This window comes from Fusarium phalaenopsidis (assembly GCF_050370095.1).
Source record: "Fusarium phalaenopsidis strain FUZ10S chromosome Unknown contig_32304, whole genome shotgun sequence".
Taxonomy (NCBI): domain Eukaryota; kingdom Fungi; phylum Ascomycota; class Sordariomycetes; order Hypocreales; family Nectriaceae; genus Fusarium; species Fusarium phalaenopsidis.
This window is the reverse complement of record NW_028145404.1, coordinates 2,837,572-2,854,611: the sequence shown is the minus strand read 5'-3', so window position 1 is coordinate 2,854,611 and position 17,040 is coordinate 2,837,572. Positions and strand designations below refer to the sequence as shown.

The 17,040-nt window shown below is 54.7% G+C and overlaps 4 protein-coding genes across 4 annotated transcripts; 3 read left to right on the top strand and 1 right to left on the bottom strand.

Annotated features, from left to right (window-relative positions):
- Positions 1 to 1,351: 1,351 nt before the first annotated feature.
- Positions 1,352 to 2,032, top strand: LRP88_10150 (uncharacterized protein; the record flags this gene model as incomplete). The annotated part of the gene is made up of 3 exons (XM_083246617.1): positions 1,352 to 1,408; positions 1,490 to 1,744; positions 1,817 to 2,032. 3 exons carry the CDS (start codon positions 1,352 to 1,354, stop codon positions 2,030 to 2,032), a joined length of 528 nt encoding a protein of 175 aa, XP_083097730.1.
- Positions 2,033 to 3,949: 1,917 nt separating this feature from the next.
- LRP88_10149 (chitin synthesis regulation, resistance to congo red-domain-containing protein) lies at positions 3,950 to 4,529 on the top strand (the record flags this gene model as incomplete). The annotated part of the gene is made up of 2 exons (XM_083246616.1): positions 3,950 to 4,113; positions 4,175 to 4,529. 2 exons carry the CDS (start codon positions 3,950 to 3,952, stop codon positions 4,527 to 4,529), a joined length of 519 nt encoding a protein of 172 aa, XP_083097729.1.
- Positions 4,530 to 6,891: 2,362 nt separating this feature from the next.
- LRP88_10148 (uncharacterized protein) lies at positions 6,892 to 8,261 on the top strand (the record flags this gene model as incomplete). The annotated part of the gene is made up of 2 exons (XM_083246615.1): positions 6,892 to 7,100; positions 7,256 to 8,261. 2 exons carry the CDS (start codon positions 6,892 to 6,894, stop codon positions 8,259 to 8,261), a joined length of 1,215 nt encoding a protein of 404 aa, XP_083097728.1.
- Positions 8,262 to 9,093: 832 nt separating this feature from the next.
- Positions 9,094 to 13,377, bottom strand: LRP88_10147 (carbamoyl-phosphate synthase L chain, ATP binding domain-containing protein; the record flags this gene model as incomplete). Its single annotated transcript, XM_083246614.1, has 8 exons — positions 9,094 to 9,201; positions 9,254 to 10,554; positions 10,605 to 11,501; positions 11,553 to 12,399; positions 12,458 to 12,519; positions 12,572 to 12,691; positions 13,102 to 13,122; positions 13,239 to 13,377. The coding sequence occupies 8 exons, from the start codon at positions 13,375 to 13,377 to the stop codon at positions 9,094 to 9,096; spliced, it is 3,495 nt and encodes a 1,164-aa protein (XP_083097727.1).
- Positions 13,378 to 17,040: the final 3,663 nt, after the last annotated feature.

Genomic DNA, 17,040 nt, shown 5'->3' with positions numbered 1-17,040 from the left:
TAGTGCAGCGCAGTGCATGCTGTAAGCCCAGCCTTGGGTGACGAACCCGTCAGTGATGCTTCCCCCTGCCCGGGGCACAGGTGATGTTGGTTGGGAGACCCCAGGCTCCAGGTTCTATGTTCCGTCGCCTCCGTGTGGAATGCACCGCATCCTTTATCCAGCCTTGGAAAGGACCTTCGCCCACCATCACCGGAGAGGGCGAAGATCAAGTCGAGCCAGGCCCGATCGATCCCGATGTAAAAGAAAGGATGTGCAGTTGATATGTGAGAGAAGCGGTGAGATGTAGGCTTTCAGACGAGGCAAGGAGTAGCTCAGCTCAAGCTCGACCGTGGCGTTTTAGATCTCACAAACTTGATACTGGCAACGCCAATGTTGAAGCCATGGGGAACTTGAAAGTGTGGGGGAGGAGTCGAGCTCGCTAGAGCCTGGGAGCTAAGTTAGACGCCTGCCCGTGCTGACCCTCGTCCCGCCCGCTGCCCCTCTCTCCCAAGATCCATGGATCCAATGCATCCGGGGGGATCCGGCTCTCATCTGCACGATACATGCAGAAGCTGGAGCCCTGCAGCGTCTGGACGCTCTGGAAGCTTGATCGTCTATCATCAGCCAATGATTGAGGAGTCTATAATCGTCGAGAGCGAGGGCACATGTCGCTTCACTAATATCCATTTCTCAGCAGGTGCAGGCTGCCATCCAGTGTTGAATTGTGAGATCCCTCCAGACTTGATTACTTACCGGTATTACTCAGCTACGTAATTCCGTAACCGTCTCGTGAGAGGCCGACGATCCGGACCGATGAAATCAGGAGACGCCAACAAGAAAGTCCTCGTCCTCCGTTTGTGTGTTTGCTGTGACATTCGTTGTAAGCCCAAGGGTTGATTGATGATCTTGGATGAGGTGCCCTCCACAATGGAAAAAAACTGGGACCCGCTTTTCGCCCCTGCCGCTTGGCACACGCGCACAACACACGCTAAACAAATCCCACAGTTGATTTTGGAAAGCGCGAGGCGGGCTCCCCGCTTTGCCCTCCACTTCACCGAAGGGGAAACCCAAAATTCACCCAGGAGCCAGCCCAGGAGCCAGCAGCCAGCAGCCGCCAGCCCAGTTCAGGTCAACCCAGCGCTGGCACCTCAGCTTTTGTGAACCAAGGGAAGGGGTGCTCAATAAAATCCATCATACCTCCCTCCCCCGAAGCCCCCTCCTCCGTGCTAACCTCCGCTTCACTCCTAATCCGACCAAACCTTTTCTTCCTCCTCGACTTCACATGAGCTCGATAGGAAGCATTCCCGACAAGCATAACTATCACCATCACCGCCGTACATAACACATCACACGCTACCTCGCCATCTCGATCATGGAGAGCCTCCAGCTTTCTCAGGTGCTCGCCGACCTTAGCAACCTCGGCGCTGCTGTACGTTCTCGTCATGACCATACCCATTTTTATGCCCATGATTCGCGCCGTGGCTCATTACTGACATCTCCTGCGCATCAGGAACCCGAAGCCGCCACCGCCATCGTCACGGCTCACCTCCCCTCCACGAGCAATCGCACCGCGACCGACGCACAAGCATCCACCTCCCACTCAACGCCTTCCGCTCATAACTCACGGCGCCCCTCGGGCATCCAGCGCCACTGGTCTTCAGAGGGCAAGTTTGACAAGTTTGGCCGCCGAATCCTCTCTCCCAGTTCTCTGCCCGGCTCAGCTGGCAATTCCATCCCCGGCACTCCCCGCCGTGGTGAATCTGATGTGAGGCGCCTCCACTACCTGCCGCCTCCTCGGCGGAGTTGGGAACTGGCTGCTGACAAGGCTGCCATACAGTTTGAAGATGACATCGACCGAGCCTCGACCCTCATAACCCTCTACGACATTCGATCCAAGATCAAGCAGCAGGACAACAGCAGCCTGCTCAAGGCCCGCGAGAAGATCAACGCCCTCGCTGCGCGGCAGCAGGCTCAACAGGCCGCCGAGCGCAACATGAAGGCCGCCGACGAGCTTCGACGCCAGCGATACTCTTTCCCCAGGGCTGGTCTCTAGACGCCGAGTCCTTGACGAATTCCTTTACACTTATACGATGGACGATTCTGGTCGTTACGAAGGGCAACGGAGTTGGGGATACTGAATTTTTTGTCGCTTCTCAGCATGTCTCATGACGGCGTTTTTGGTGCCTAAAAGCAACTTGCCGTCAATCTTCTGACAGCGACTCTCCTCTCGATGATTACCATGGAAGACAGCTTTCGCCCTGTCTGGAATCTGGATGCAGCGGCGTCGTCGGTGACGATGGATGGATTTACTGGACTTGAGCGACATGGATGGCAATGAATGGACTGGAAGGCATGGAAGGGAGTACCAAGCCTTGTATACATGGATGAATGAAGCGATCTCTACCTCGTCGACGAGGTTGAGGATTTGGAATTATGAAAGAGGCTCAGCGGCTGACGACTACTGAGCGGGTCGTAGCGCTTGATGCGATGCGATACGATGCAATGATGCTACCTAGACATGTTGCAGTCTCTCTAGCGCTTATCAGCACGAGACTCTTTGTCCACGTCGTTAATTGAATTAATTTCGTGCATCATGGCTGATTTTTGGAACGTGAATTCGTGTGAAAGGATGCTTTGTTTTTGTACGACGGAATTGCGTAATGACGTGTGATGATGGGTGATGGGAACACGGGGCATACCGGATGTGGCCTGTTCGTATCTAGAGCTTGGGTTGAATTCCACTGTTTGTTAGATCATGGCAATGGCGATGTCTGGACTGAGATCTAACAATCTTGAAGGAGATTGATCACCATTAGTAGGCAGTTGTTTAATTAGTAGGAGCTTCTCGCGACATAGCATAGGTTCTCGAAGCACATGGCTATGTACTGGGGTTTTGTGAATCCCCTTGTCAATTCGGGGGTGGAGCTCTCGGGGCTGGGGAAGGGGAGACGTCATCCCAGAGTCGGGGCCAAGAGGTTGGTGGCGACGCTTCAAGGCCCAAGTGGGATTAGGGAAAGACGACGACGTGAGGCTGAGCAGGATTTTTTGATGGAAAAGGGCAGGTGACTTTTGTTGTTCGATATTTGGTCTCTCCGACCGAGAGGTGAGTTTCGGTGTGGGATGATGGTTTGTTACTGTAGGTACTTAGTCTACGGAGTATGAAGTAATTAAATTGAAGTCGCTGACAATAGTGTAGATGATACCCTTGGTGCCTATTGGGAATTGCTTGTCAATTCAATACGATGGCATCTCCTCCAAACGGTCAGCATTGACGGGAAGAGCGGCATATTCGCTTGCATCAATAAAGGCAAAATCGTTACAGCAACCAAGCCCATAAAACATGCTCCCACCTCTGTCGCCAAGCTCCGAAACAGCTTAAGACACCTTCTGGGCACAGCCACGAGACAAATTACAAATGAGCCGAAAAAGTGGGCGTGCCGAGAAAAAGGTCCTTGTGATGCCCAGCGTAAACTGGTCGTGATTGAGCGAGTGGGATGACGGTTTGGGCGTGCCGGGATTTCTCTTGGCTTTGGGCTTGGGAGCTTGGCTCTCTTGGTTGACGACGCAGTAGAAAATACGTGTGCTCCCGCATGATTGCATTGGCTGCCTCTTTCTCTCTCCCCTCGCACCAGGTGATTCACTTCATCTACCTACAATACCTATTTTCTCACCTACAAAATCAAAACTTCCCCTCCATCTATTGTTCGTCGTTCGACGTCACCACCTGTTGGTCTTACTATTACCAGTAGTTCACGTCATTAATCACCGATTCGACGCCCCCCGATCACACTCGCTAACCGTGGTCGGATTGGGCTTTTGCGCGCCCGTGTTTGCGACACCACTACATACCTTGACAGCCTTGTCTCTCGACCAACCTCGTCCACAGGCATTCAACGAAAAAAAAAAAAAAAAAACATCATCACCTACATCGCGAATTCTCATCTCGCATCTACCTAATCAACACTCTACCATGGCGCCCGTCGAGGAAATCTTTGAGCGCGCCTGGGGCTGCCCTTACGGCTACGTCTATGATAGCTTTCGCCGCGAATGTAGGCGTAGCAACTGGTCCTACTGGGGACGCTGGGTTCTGGCCGGTGTCTGCATTTTCCTCTTCTTCCTCATCCTGACATGCCTGTAAGCCATCTCTACATTCTTCATTCCATTCACCGCAAGATACTGACCGTGATCCCCTTAGATTCTCCTCTCGTCGTCGCCGCCGCCGTGGCGTCACGCCCATCTACGGCACTGGCTGGATGGCTCCCAACAACAAGCCTTGGGGTAACAACCAGAACAACCACCAGATGCACGACTACAACCAGGGCGGCTACCAGGGCGACTACAACCAGCAGCAGCAGTATGGATACGGCCCGCCCCCGCCTCCACCCGCCTACGCCCAGCACCAGCAGCCCCAGTACACGGGCACCACCTTTAACCCCAACGATGGATACTACGGTCAAGGGCAGTACTCTGGTGTTCAGGCTCCTCAGGGCACATATCAGCGCGACGACCCAGGCTACACGCCGCCTGCTGGCCCTCCCCCGGGCAAGTAAAGGAACTGCCAGGGGATGACGATGCTGGAACGGCCGTTTGGGGAAAAAGGATACCACTGATGAGGCGTTTCTGGAATTGAATTGGACTGGATGCTTTACTACTGTCAGGCTTGACGATAGAGGCGATGGAGGTATTCGTGTAATGTCACTTGCTCAGCAATATCTGCTCTTCATACGCTCAATATAGCTTTGTACACACTGAGAAATCATTTGACGTCATACCCAAGTTTCATCATACGGATTCAGGAGCATCTATCGAGGTGTGAGAGAGACCTGCGCTTCATACCTCAAGCTGCTGTTTGTGTTGGCTGCCATGATCGACAGGAGTCATCAGCTGTGCAATGCAAGGCGGGGATCCGGTCCCAGCTCCAGGTTCGTACGAGCTGTCAGTCCAAGATAGTGCCCAACAAGCAGCCAGCCATTCATGTGCTCTGGAGGGTATCGAGTGACAAGCGGGCGCCACTCCGCTGTCAGTGGTTCTTTCGACGAGACACGACCTCTCTTCCACAGCCACAGCCGTTGAGTCTGCATGAAACGTCATTAACGGAGCGTGTGCTGAAAAGGGTTGATTGGTTGTTTTGGTGTAGCAATTGACGATGATCTGGTAGCTAGAACAATTTACCAATGTCAATCCCTCTTGCATATCGCAATCAAAACACCACCAAAGTCAGCTCATCCTCGGGGTCGAGTAAAGTCAAAGTTGCTGGCGGTGAGAAACGCGGCACAGAGTTAAAAAGCGGCATAGACCAATGAATGAGCAGTCCATCTTATGACGATACTCCGAGTTGAGGGAAATGATGTTCAATGACAGCTTCTCCTGTCAATGGATGTGTTTCAGCTTTTCTAGTCAGGTCTGCGACAGGATCGTCCGGCTATCGAAGTGACCCTGTCATTTCGGGAGCCCCTGGATCACCCGCGTTTGGGAAGATGGACAACCTGAGTTATGTCGGAGAATAATGATGAATGCATGAATTTGTAGTGAGAAAGATGATATAGAATCCTCAAATTTTTGACACTTTGGTCGTGGCTTTTGGGTTTGGCCTTTCTTTCGATGCTCATGTAGATGAAACCATCCCGCAAGAGAACGAACCTTACCCATGCCATGCGGACCTCGTGCCGCACCAGGACGGGGGTTGTTTGACGTGAGAGTGGTAGCATATGGTTTGACAGGAATTATCGCTCAGTGCCGAGAACGGCACAGTCAGAGGTTGACTTGATTGACAGGTAAATTCTTTGGGTTTATCCTTCTCACGTTGGTGTCTACAAGATGCAAAACCATGACAGTCGTACATAGATAGCCATGATCTTGACCCGGAACCTGCTTCGACGGCATGACGGCATTGCCGATTCTTGCGTCTGTCTGTCTCATAATGAGGATTTGCAGGTTTCGTTCACAGCCTCCCTTGAGAATGTCTCACGAACTGGTGATCGCCCGAGCTCGTACTTGCAAGGGCTAGGCCATGGTCGACGATCAAACGACGATGTCCATGACAATGTGTTTCTGTACAGTGATCTCTCTTCAGATATTTATCCCGCGTACTCAGTATACCTACCTCTGTTGAAATTCGGCCTTTCTTTGTCCAGCCGCGTATGTTAGGTCCGTAAACGACTGACAAGCGCGAGCCCACAGGATCCTGCATGGCCCCCAAGGTTTCACGGTTTCAGCATCTGCTCGACAGGGGTCTTTGGCGCCTCCAAGGGGTAAATTACCACGCCGCAGACCACTAGCGGCCCTCCGTTCCAGCGCCTCCTTGAAGAAGCCCGCCAAAACCTTCCCGTTAGTTCCCTTTGGCTCCTTCCTTCCCGACTCTGACTGGCTTCTGGGCCGCGTGTTGCTTCCTTCCTCCCTCCTTCTCACTTCTATTCTTGAACTCAAGCCTCCCTCTTTTAAACGCCTTGTGCTGACACGGCCACCGCCTCTACGGCATCTTCTCGATCCTTTTCTGGATTTTACTCTCACTCTTGCTTCTTTTTCGTTTATACTCTCTTTTTCTTTATCGGCGCGAGCGTCGCTTTAACTTCTGTTTGAATCACTCCCGTGACTGACTCGACTGACACCCGTCTGCTGCGTTCCTTCATTCCACGACTGCCCGCCCAACACATCGACGCTGAAAATCCGAATCATTCGTATTCTGCTTCCAGAGCTTCATTAATAGATTCAATCGTTTCTCAGTCAACCGACAGACGCGCGTTGTGAACCATCTACTCACTCTGCTCATGCGACGGAGCAACACCACTCTCTTGGAACACCTCTCGAACCTACCTCAATATCTGCCACACCTATCTCAACGAACTTGCCGAAACATTCGTTATTCGATACTCACAGCATAATTTACTCGATTTCAACTTCAAAACCGCCACAATGCCCTCTATCGATGAGGCCATGATCCGGAGTCTCCGGGGAAGCGACTGGGAGATCGTCAAAGACAAGGTCATTCGAAGCCTTGCCGCGGGTCTGGTGCGGCGACAGGAGGTTGGCAACGCTGCAGTCGCCGACGCCGCACAAAAAGTCGATGATTTTGCGACCGCCTTCTCGAGCTGGGACAACTGCATGACTGTGCCCTGGTGCAAGTGTGTGCTGTCTATCATATAAGTCGTGTTATTCCCCCACTAACAACGTCTAGGTGGCCGGTTATTGGCGTCATTATCATTGGTGGTCTCATCATATTCAGCATCCTCTGGTGTATCATCCGCTGCTGTTGCTGTGGCCTCTCGTGCTGCTGTAGCTGCTTCCAATGCCTCCAGTGCTGCGGCAACTGCTGCGGCGCTTGCGATCCTCCCGGCGGCCGCAAAATCAAGCACCTCGACGACCCTTACGCCCCCCAGAACCAGCACCACGGATACCGATCAGAGCCTCCTATGAACCCCTCGACTATGAATTCGACTATGCCCCAGTTTGCGTCTGCACCCAAGTCCTCCCACTCCGAGCCGCCCCAGTACGCCGAGTTCGAAATGTCCAAGCCGCGAAACGACGATGCCCTCCCCGAAATGCCGAGCTGGGACGAGGCCAGCAACAAGAAGGTCATGGTTCATGAAGAAGCTGTCGAGCTGGACTCACTTGCCAAGAAGCCAGCTACAGGCCAGCAGGTGGGCGTCATGAACAATGGTTCGAACCAGTTGAACCCATACAGCCAACCGACCAACAACTCAAGCGGTTACTTGGCCCATAACCAGGCCCAGGATGCCTACTCGCCCATTGATCATCAGGCATACAATTACAATTCGGTTGGTGGAAATGGTTACTCAGACCAGGCATTTGAAGCCCCCACTGGTAATGACCGATATGGCCAGAACCAAGGATATGGTCAAACGCAAGGGTATGGTCAGATGCAAGGGTATAGTCAATCTTCAGTCCAGAATGATCACGCAAATTATGGCGGATATCGAGGTGGCCCTTCGCCAGCTCCCCAGGGCTACGGCGTGAGACAAGCTCCTCAGGACGACTTTAACGGATATCGCCAATCTCCCGCTCCCCAAAATGACTACGCTTACGCCCAGCCTGCTCGTCAATCCCCCGCCCCTCAACATGACTACGGTTACGGCCAGCAATCTCACACTCCAGCCCCCGAGGCGCATTATGGCTCCCACCCTGTCCCCCAGCGACAGTACCCCCAGGAGCCCCAGTCCCCGATCAACAACAACTCCGGCTTTGACTTCAACTCGGGCTTTGCACGGCCACAGCGATCACCTACATATGAAGCGTACCCAGGTGCCAAGCCATACCAGTTTTAAGTGACCGGTTGACAGGACTTGACGAGGCTTTGGATATGAGACGCAAAACTTATGGCTGGGTTTTTGGAGTTTCACACATTGACGTGTACGCCATGTGGATATGCTGGGAGTTTTGGGTTGTTCTATGGAGTTGGATTATGGATTGGCGTCTTAGGATGGATATTTGTTTACAAGTAGATTTTTACCCCATCAACTATCTTCTTTACCTCCTCTCACAAGATCTCTCTTAAAAAGTTCTGCACGAGCTTAAAAGTGAGAAAGGGAGGAGGAACGCTTAGAAAAGAAAGGACCTTGCTACATGTGTATCGCCTTAAATCCATCGCTGCATGTACCGTTGGTGACCGAGGCTGGTCCACAACCAGGGGCCCAAGCTAAGATGAATCTCCCATGAGGAGCGGATATTCGGCACACCAACTTGACCACCTAATTTATGATAGCTGGGTGCTAATCCTTAGTGAACCCTTAGGAATATTTCATCAGTATTTCATATAAGAGCAATCTTGGAGTTAGTAGAAGTAATCTAAGCTGCCTCACTTCTCACAGTCAGGCTCAAGACATGTCACCACCCCCATCTTCAAAGTGGCTACTTGATACTCTTCAGAAAGCAACTTCTGATTTCAAAAGGTATCCTAACGACTGAAGCTATTCGTAATTGTATTCAAAGTCCTGTTCAAAAGGCTATTCATTCATAGGACGTCTCCTCGCGCCGAACCCAGAGCTTTCTCCCATCAGCTTCTCTGTGAGGTACTCCGCTCAGTTATCCATACCCATAAAGCAATTCTTCCCAACCCTTTTACTGCAAAGCAACATTCCAATCTCCTTTTGGGTGTAATTAAGCCTTCTCAATACGGCAGACAAGGTCGGAGCCGTCGACCGAGTCACCCTCCCGGACCTGGAGGCTGGCAACCTTTCCGCTGTGGGGAGCAGAGATGACCATTTCCTGGAGTCAAAGTTAGCAACTGTTCACAAATACGCATGATAGAATTACTCACCATCTTCATGGCAGAGAGGACAGCAAGAGGGTCACCCTTCTTGACCTCGGAGCCCTCGTGGACTCGGAGCTCGACCAGCACGCCAGACATGGGAGCGCCGACCTGGCTGCTGTCGCCAGCATCAGCCTTGGGTCGGCTGATGTTCTCAACAGCGGCCTTCTTGTCGACGACGGTGACCTGTCGGACCTCACCGTTCATCTCGAAGAAGACCTCACGCTGGCCGGTGTTCTCAGACAGGGGGCCGACAGCAAGGAGCTTGAGGATAAGAACCTTGCCCTTCTCAAGCTCAACGTTGAACTCCTCACCAATCTCAGGGCGAGAAAGGAAGTATCGAGTAGGCAGGACGGAGAGATCGCCGTACTGCTGGACGAACTTCTTGTAGTCCTCAAAGACCTTGGGGTACATGACGTACGAGGCAATGTCGCACTCGGTGATGGGGGCACCGTACTTCTTGGCGAGATCGCGCTTGGTCTTGGTGAAGTCGACGGGGTCGAGGTAAAGACCAGGTCGCTTGTCGAGCTTGCGTCGGCCACGGAGGGCATCAGATCGCAGAGGCTCGGGGAAGCCACCGTAGGGCTGACCCATCATACCCTCAAGGAACTCCAGAACGGAGCCGGGGAAGTCGAGCTCAGAAGCACGAGCCTTGACGTCCTCGGGGGAGAGACCGTTGGAGACCATGAACTGGGCAAGATCACCGACGACCTTGGAGGTGGGGGTGACCTTGACGATGTCGCCAAGGAGATCGTTGGCGTGCTCATAGGCCTTCTTGGTCTCAAGCCACTGAGATCCAAGACCAAGCTGAGAAGCCTGGAACATCATGTTGGTCAGCTGACCACCAGGAATCTCGTGCTCGTAAACCTCGGGATCAGGGCCAGCGAGATGGGCCTCGAAGGGAGAGTAGAGCAGGCGGAGCTGGGACCAGTAGACGTCGAGGGCTCGGACGAGCTTGGCATCCAGACCAGGGTCAAGGTCAGTACCCTCAAGCGAGGCAATGATGGCGTTGATGCTGGGCTGAGAGGTCATGCCAGACAGGCTGTCAGTGGCAGCATCGACAGCATCAGCACCAGCCTTGGCGCAAGCAACCATGGAGGCCACACCGGTACCGGCAGAGTCGTGGGTGTGGACGTGGATGGGAAGATCGGGGTACTTCTTGCGGATAGAGCCGATCAGGAGGGTAGCGGCGTGGGGCTTGAGAACACCAGCCATATCCTTGATACCCAGGACGTGGATGTCGAGCTTGACGAGCTTCTCAACAAGGTCAAGGTAGTACTCGAGGTTGTACTTCTTGTTGGGGTTCAACACTACATGTATGGTTAGCAGGGTTACAAAGAGTAGGAGGGAGAAGACTCACTGTCTCCAGAGAAGCACACGGTACCCTCCACAACACCACCAGCCTTGTGAACAGCCTTGATACCAACCTCAAGCTGGTTGATGTCGTTGAGAGCATCGAAGACACGGAAGATATCAACACCGTTCTTCTTGGCCTGGTCAACGAAGTGGTCAATGGCGTTGTCGGGCAGCGAGGCGTAGGCAACACCGTTGGCACCACGGAGAAGCATCTGGAAGGGGATGTTGGGGACGAGCTTTCGCATCTTGCGGAGTCGGTCCCAGGGGTCCTCATAGAGGAATCGCATGGCGACATCGAAGGTGGCACCACCCCAGCACTCAAGAGAGTAGAGGTTAGAGAGGGCATGGCTGGTCTCCTTGGCGATGTTCAGGAGATCAACGGTACGGACACGGGTAGCCAGGAGAGACTGGTGGGCGTCACGCCAGGTGGTATCCATGAGAAGAGTGCCCTTGTACTCGCGGACAGCCTTGGCGAAGGCCTTGGGGCCCTGCTCAAGGATGATGTTTCGCCATCCCTTCTGGTAGGGCAGGCTGGTGTCGATCTTCTGGCCAGCAGAGTTGATGAGCTCAGGGACGGCGATCTCACCCTTGAACTTGGGCTCGCCGATCTGGCCCTTAATGCTGCTGCCGTTGACGGCAACGTCACCGAGGTAAGCCAGCAGCTTCTGGGCACGGTTCTGGCTGCCAATGAGGTCGAAGAGCTGAGGCGTGTCGTCGATGAAGGTGGTCCAGCAGTTTCCATCGATGAAGGTAGGGTGGGTGAGAAGGGAAGCCAGGAATGGGATGTTGGTCTTGACACCTCGGATACGGAACTCAATCAGGGCACGCAGAGACTTTCTGCGGGCAATCTCGTATGTGCTGGCATGTGTGGACAGCTTGGTAAGCATGCTGTCGTAGTGGGCTAATTTGGAGTTAGTAAGGTCTTAATAAATCGATGTATGTGTACACTTACGAGTGATGACAGCACCGGCATAACCGTTACCAGTGTCCAGACGGACACCGTTGCCACCAGAAGAGCGGTAGACCTCGATCTTGCCAGTGTCAGGCTGGAAGCCCTGGGCGGGATCCTCGGTGGTGATTCGGCACTGGATAGCGAAACCACGGGTGGAAATGCGGTCCTGGGTGAGACCGAGCTGGCCCAGAGTAGCACCAGCGGCGATCTGGATCTGAGCAGCGACAATGTCGATACCAGTGATCTCTTCAGTGATGGTGTGCTCGACCTGGATACGAGGGTTGATCTCGATGAAGTAGTAGCGGTTCTGCTGGTCAACCAGGAACTCCGCAGTGCCTGCATTGCGGTAGCCGGCAGTCTTGGCCAGACGGACAGCATCGTTGAGAATGTTGTCACGGACATCGGCGGGAAGGTCCTTGGCAGGGGCAATCTCAACGACCTTCTGATGTCGTCGCTGAACAGAGCAGTCACGCTCGTACAGGTGGACAATGTTGCCGTGGTTGTCACCGAGAAGCTGGACCTCGATGTGCTTGGGCTTGTCAAGGAATCGCTCGACAAAGACGGTACCGTTACCGAAAGCAGTCTTGGCCTCAGAGGTGGCACGCTCGAAGGACTCCTTCAGGCTCTCCTGCTCACGGACGACTCGCATACCTCGGCCACCACCACCGAAGGCAGCCTTGATGATGATGGGGAAGCCATACTTGTCAGTGAAGTCCTTGACCTCCTCGTACCGCTCGACAGCACCATTGGTACCAGGGACGACGGGGACGTTGGCAGCGTTGGCGAGCTTTCGGGCAGAGACCTTGTCACCGAGAGCATCGATCACGTCGGGAGAGGGGCCGACGAACTAGGTCCGGGGTTAGTGCACGGACATGACGGGAGTGGTGGGGTAGATTTAGACTTACAATGAGGCCAGCCTTCTCGACGTTGCGGGCAAACTCGGCGTTCTCGGAGAGGAAACCGTATCCTGGGGACCAAGTTAGCGTGGGGAATCCCGGATACCGAAGGGTTAGTCGAACCAGGGTGGATCATCTGCACGCCGTGCTCAACGGCAATTTTGATAATCTCATCACCAGCCAGGTACGCGGCGACAGGGGTGTACTGTCCTCGCTTGCCAATGACGTAGGCTTCATCGGCCTCTGTGGAACGTGGTCAGCAAAGCAATCATTGAAACACGGCACAGGGTAGTCTCGTACTCTGTCGGTGCATGCTCAACCGATCCTCATAACTGAGAGAGTTAGTTTATGAACACTCGCGCCGGCGGACCGTGGATTCAAGTGAGGGGTACCTGAAGACTGCAACAGTGTGCAGAGACAGCTCGTGAGCCTAGTGAGGGTTAGTCACTGTATCCCAGACAAAACAGGTCAACAAATGCCGAGGGCCAGGACTCACAGTTCTGAAAATCTATCATGGGGTATTCGCGTTAGCTTGGCAGTGTCTAAAATTGGACGGTCGGTTGGAAGGAATGGAAGGGCAGCATACACGAATGGCTGTTCACATGTTAGCCGATTGCGGGTCCGATCAAGGGAATGGGTCAGCCGTGACTTACGAATTTCACCACGGTTGGCGACTGTAGAAAAGCGAAGAGAGCCAAGTCAGCGAGGGTTCTTTGAGTAAGCGCAAAAGGAGCCATTGGGCCCGTTTGCGAAGCCATTGACGGCCCTGAAGCGCACGCCGGGTACTCACCGAGAATCTTCTTCACGTGCATGATGCTGGAGTTGGCACGGATGTGGTGGACCGTGTTGGCCTCCTTGATCTCCTCGACATCATCATCCTCGAAGACATCGTTGAAGGTGAGGGGCTGCTGGGGGGCTTCGGCAGTCATGTTGGGCGATTGGTGTCAGGGACAACTGAAAGCGAACGAAGCTGCTGGTGATGGAGGCAGGCGACAAGCTCTGGCGGAGAGGGGAGCTTCGTAGTCGAGAGCTCGGGGATGGCGGGGTCTGTTCTTTGGTGGTGGGGTAACGAGCACGCTTGTCGGTATGAAGATACCACGACAGCTCTTCCAGCTCACGAATTGACCGCGATATCACCCAGTAGCACAGAGAGGCGGCGTGAGGATGAAGGTGATACTCTGTAGCAAAGGGGAAAGGGTTGGAGGGTTAGAGGGGAGAGAATGCGAGGAAGAGAGAGGCAGGCGGGCGAGGGGATTTTGTAGGGACGACCCCAAGCGCCATCGCAAGCTCGATGAGACTCGTCGGTGACACACCCGGCCGCCGGGGGGGGAAAGAGCTACCCAGGACGGTAGGGAGTGTAATTTGGAAGGCGGAGGCGCGGAGGGCGTGTCTTGAGCGATGCCCATCATGATGGAGTGGGAAGGCGCATTCATCCCAGGAAAATGGCTTGTACCTCCAGACGACGGTGCGGTGCGCGCAGGCGGGGACGGCGCGGTCGGTACCTCACTCAGTCAGAGAACGTCCGTGGCAGCTCCGTCTGCCCCCTCCGAAGCTTGATAGAGCCGGCGGTTGACACCAAGGAACCATCCCACCCACTACCTATTTAGTCGGCGGTTTACCAGCCGTGTCTTCAACGGACCTGGATCGGAGTTTGAGGGTTCGCGTCCAGTATACCAAAACGGCAATAGAGGTGCGGACTTTGAATACCATTTGATCACGGCAGAAATGAGAGGAGAAGAAAAAAAGTCTCCAGACGATCACCAGCTAACGGAGCTGGGGGTGGGACTTGGCTCGGCCATACAGCCGCGGAGGAGACTGCAGGTACCTCGCCGAGCCAGATTCCTTAGACCCTGTTCCTGTCTGTTGTCCAGGCAAGCAGTCGTCATTTCTCCCACTTGGCAGGCTACCTTTCTGGGCTCCCGGGGAGGCGTTCATCTGGCATCTACGGATCCATGGAGATATTCATGGATGCTGTTGGACCGGGCCGGTCGAGGTGCTGCAGCCAGCAACGGGGGGTTGCGTCCTATGTATGCATAGAGCGGCGGGAGAAGCAGAGGCAGAGGCAGCAGCAGCAACTGTACAGCAAGGCGGCTGTGGGAGGAGGAGGAGGAGCAGCGCAGACAGAGGCATGGTAGACTAGACCCCGGAAAACTGGGGGGGAACGAGCTTGGGAGAAACGTGGTGCGCCGCAGCACGCATCGTGAGCGCCGTGTACCATCGACATGGGTTGATGATGGACTTGACCCGCGCCTCGCCCGGGAACAGGCAAAATGACAAGACATATGGGGGGTATGGGGGGCGTGTATGGTGCGAGATGTGGTGGCAGATTCACAAGTCCCGGCCGGGACGGGAGGCGATGGATGGGCATAACAAGATCCATGGATGGTGGTGAGGACGAGGGAGAAACGAGCGACACGGGAAGAGCACCTATCAGATGGCCGAACAGACTCAGGCGGACCAAGCACCGGCTGTTGGAGATGAGGAAAGTGAACGAGTGGATTTGGATGCATAACTAACTAGTGCGACAAGATGAGCTATTGGCTTATGGATGGCTGTGGATGGGGGCCATGATCTGTCTCGGTGTTGTTTGCGACGAGAAAAGCGAGCCAAGCAGCAAAAAAAAAAAGGTCGCGCGGGTGAGTTGACGCAACTCGCTCTTTCTCTGGCTCAGCCAAAAGCCATTGGCCAATCAGCACCCATCGATAGTGCGCAGCTGTCCTGGCCATGACTTGTTTGTTTTGGCTCAGGTTTTGGTCTCTATCAGCTCTATCGGCCTATATCTCAGTATCTATCTCCCAAGCTTTTCATATAATCTCAACAACAACCGCTTGCCCAGTCCAACGCGACCGACGCTGCGCCGTGGTGTGTGCGCTCGCTCCCCTCGCTCGGCAAAAGAAATTTCTGCTCCTCAACAATCCGGTCCAAAGGTACTCTGCGCTTCTCTGCGTTTCGTCCACGTACACCGACCTGAGCGCACCTTACCTCTAGAGGTTCTGCCTGTACTCACGCCTTACCTCTAGAGGTTGCCCGCACCGCAACTTTACCTCTAGAGGTTGTATGTCCCACCCGCCTGACGCCGGCGTAGCGACGAGCATGCTGTGTGTGGTCTCTGCCCATGGCTTGCCATGCCATGGACAAAGGGAAGTCCAGTCAGAGGATCCACGTTTGCATCGCCCTGGGCGTTCCTTAATGCCGAGGATGTGTCGACTCGTCGTGATGATGCAGCACCATCTGGCGAGATGACCCTGGATCCCTGCCCGGAGGCTCTCGCACACGGCGACAGAGCCGCAGCAGCGTTTCCCGACGCACGCCGCATCGCATCTCTGTGCTGCAGCATCTCGGGATTGTGTGTCCCATGGGCCATGGGTGTCACGGTCACGGCCTTGTCTGGGTCCCCCGCCACGGGCCTCCCGTCATGGTCGTGGTCTACGGCGCACCCACGGACGGGACGGCCACCACCACGGGGGGCACACCACCCAAGGGTAGGGACCAACCCTCCATCGGCCCCTGGCTGTTTTCGCCGACCCAAACTCGCATCTCCAGCTTCCAGCTTGCTCGAGCTCCGAGCTCCAGCCCCGAGCCCCCCAGCTCGGCGGATTCGACGAGTGCGGGGTGCATCGTCGCCGTTCCGGGCATTTCGAAGCATTTTGCGCGCCTCGCCGCTCGCCGGCGCCTCCATCTTGCCATATCCCTCGCTGGCCTTATTGATGATCAACCACCCACTCCAGCTCTTGGTCAAAAACACACATGTGCACAGTGGAGAGGTGACATGGGGGTGGCAGATAACCGGCCCGCTTGGTCCATTGGCGAGGGCCTTCCTGCCCTGTCGTATCGAAATAACACAGGGCAACTGTCAATAGCCGACGAGGCGATGATAACCATCAGGGACGAGGGTTAGCCGCCTCGGTGGTTTATTCTTTGGATCAGGAGACGAAGAAAACCGAGGCTACTGCGGACGTCTTGCCGCCAGCTCTCAAGGCCAATCTCCCGTCTCTGTCAAGTGTTTATTCCCACGGCATACTCCACCCCCACGGAGGTCGAAGGCCGGCACCTCGTTTCTGCTTGGCCCCAGGCCATCCAACAACCACCCCCGTCTGTCGTCGACCTTGATTGACGGCGGCATCCATGACACTGCGCGTGCTCCAAGGGACCTCCTGCCCACCCACCCCTGCCGTCCCTTGGATGTCGCTCACCTGGGCCGAAGAAATCTTCTCTCGGTGGGAGAAGGCCGGCACATTGCGAATCGCAGCTAGTCGATTTGACTAAGTCGGCTATTCCATTGGTGCGCATTTCTCCCCCCTCGCCCGACCTGTCGCAGTGAAGGCGACTGGCAGCTCCTACTCCTGCTCCTCTTGGGGGATCTTTCCTGAAACCTGTCTCTCTGCCTTTTTCCTACGGGGAAGTTTATGCCGGCGACATTTCCGTCGTCCAAAACAGCGAGCTAGCTCCGAGGTCGGCCTTCGGTGTACCCCTCCGAGCTCCCCCAAATTGGAAGTCGGTGACGGCTGAACAAGGTTAAATCAAGTTCGAGTCAACACAGACCAATCGAGGTCAATTGGGGTAGGGCTGAACAAGAGCCGAAGAGGAAGGCA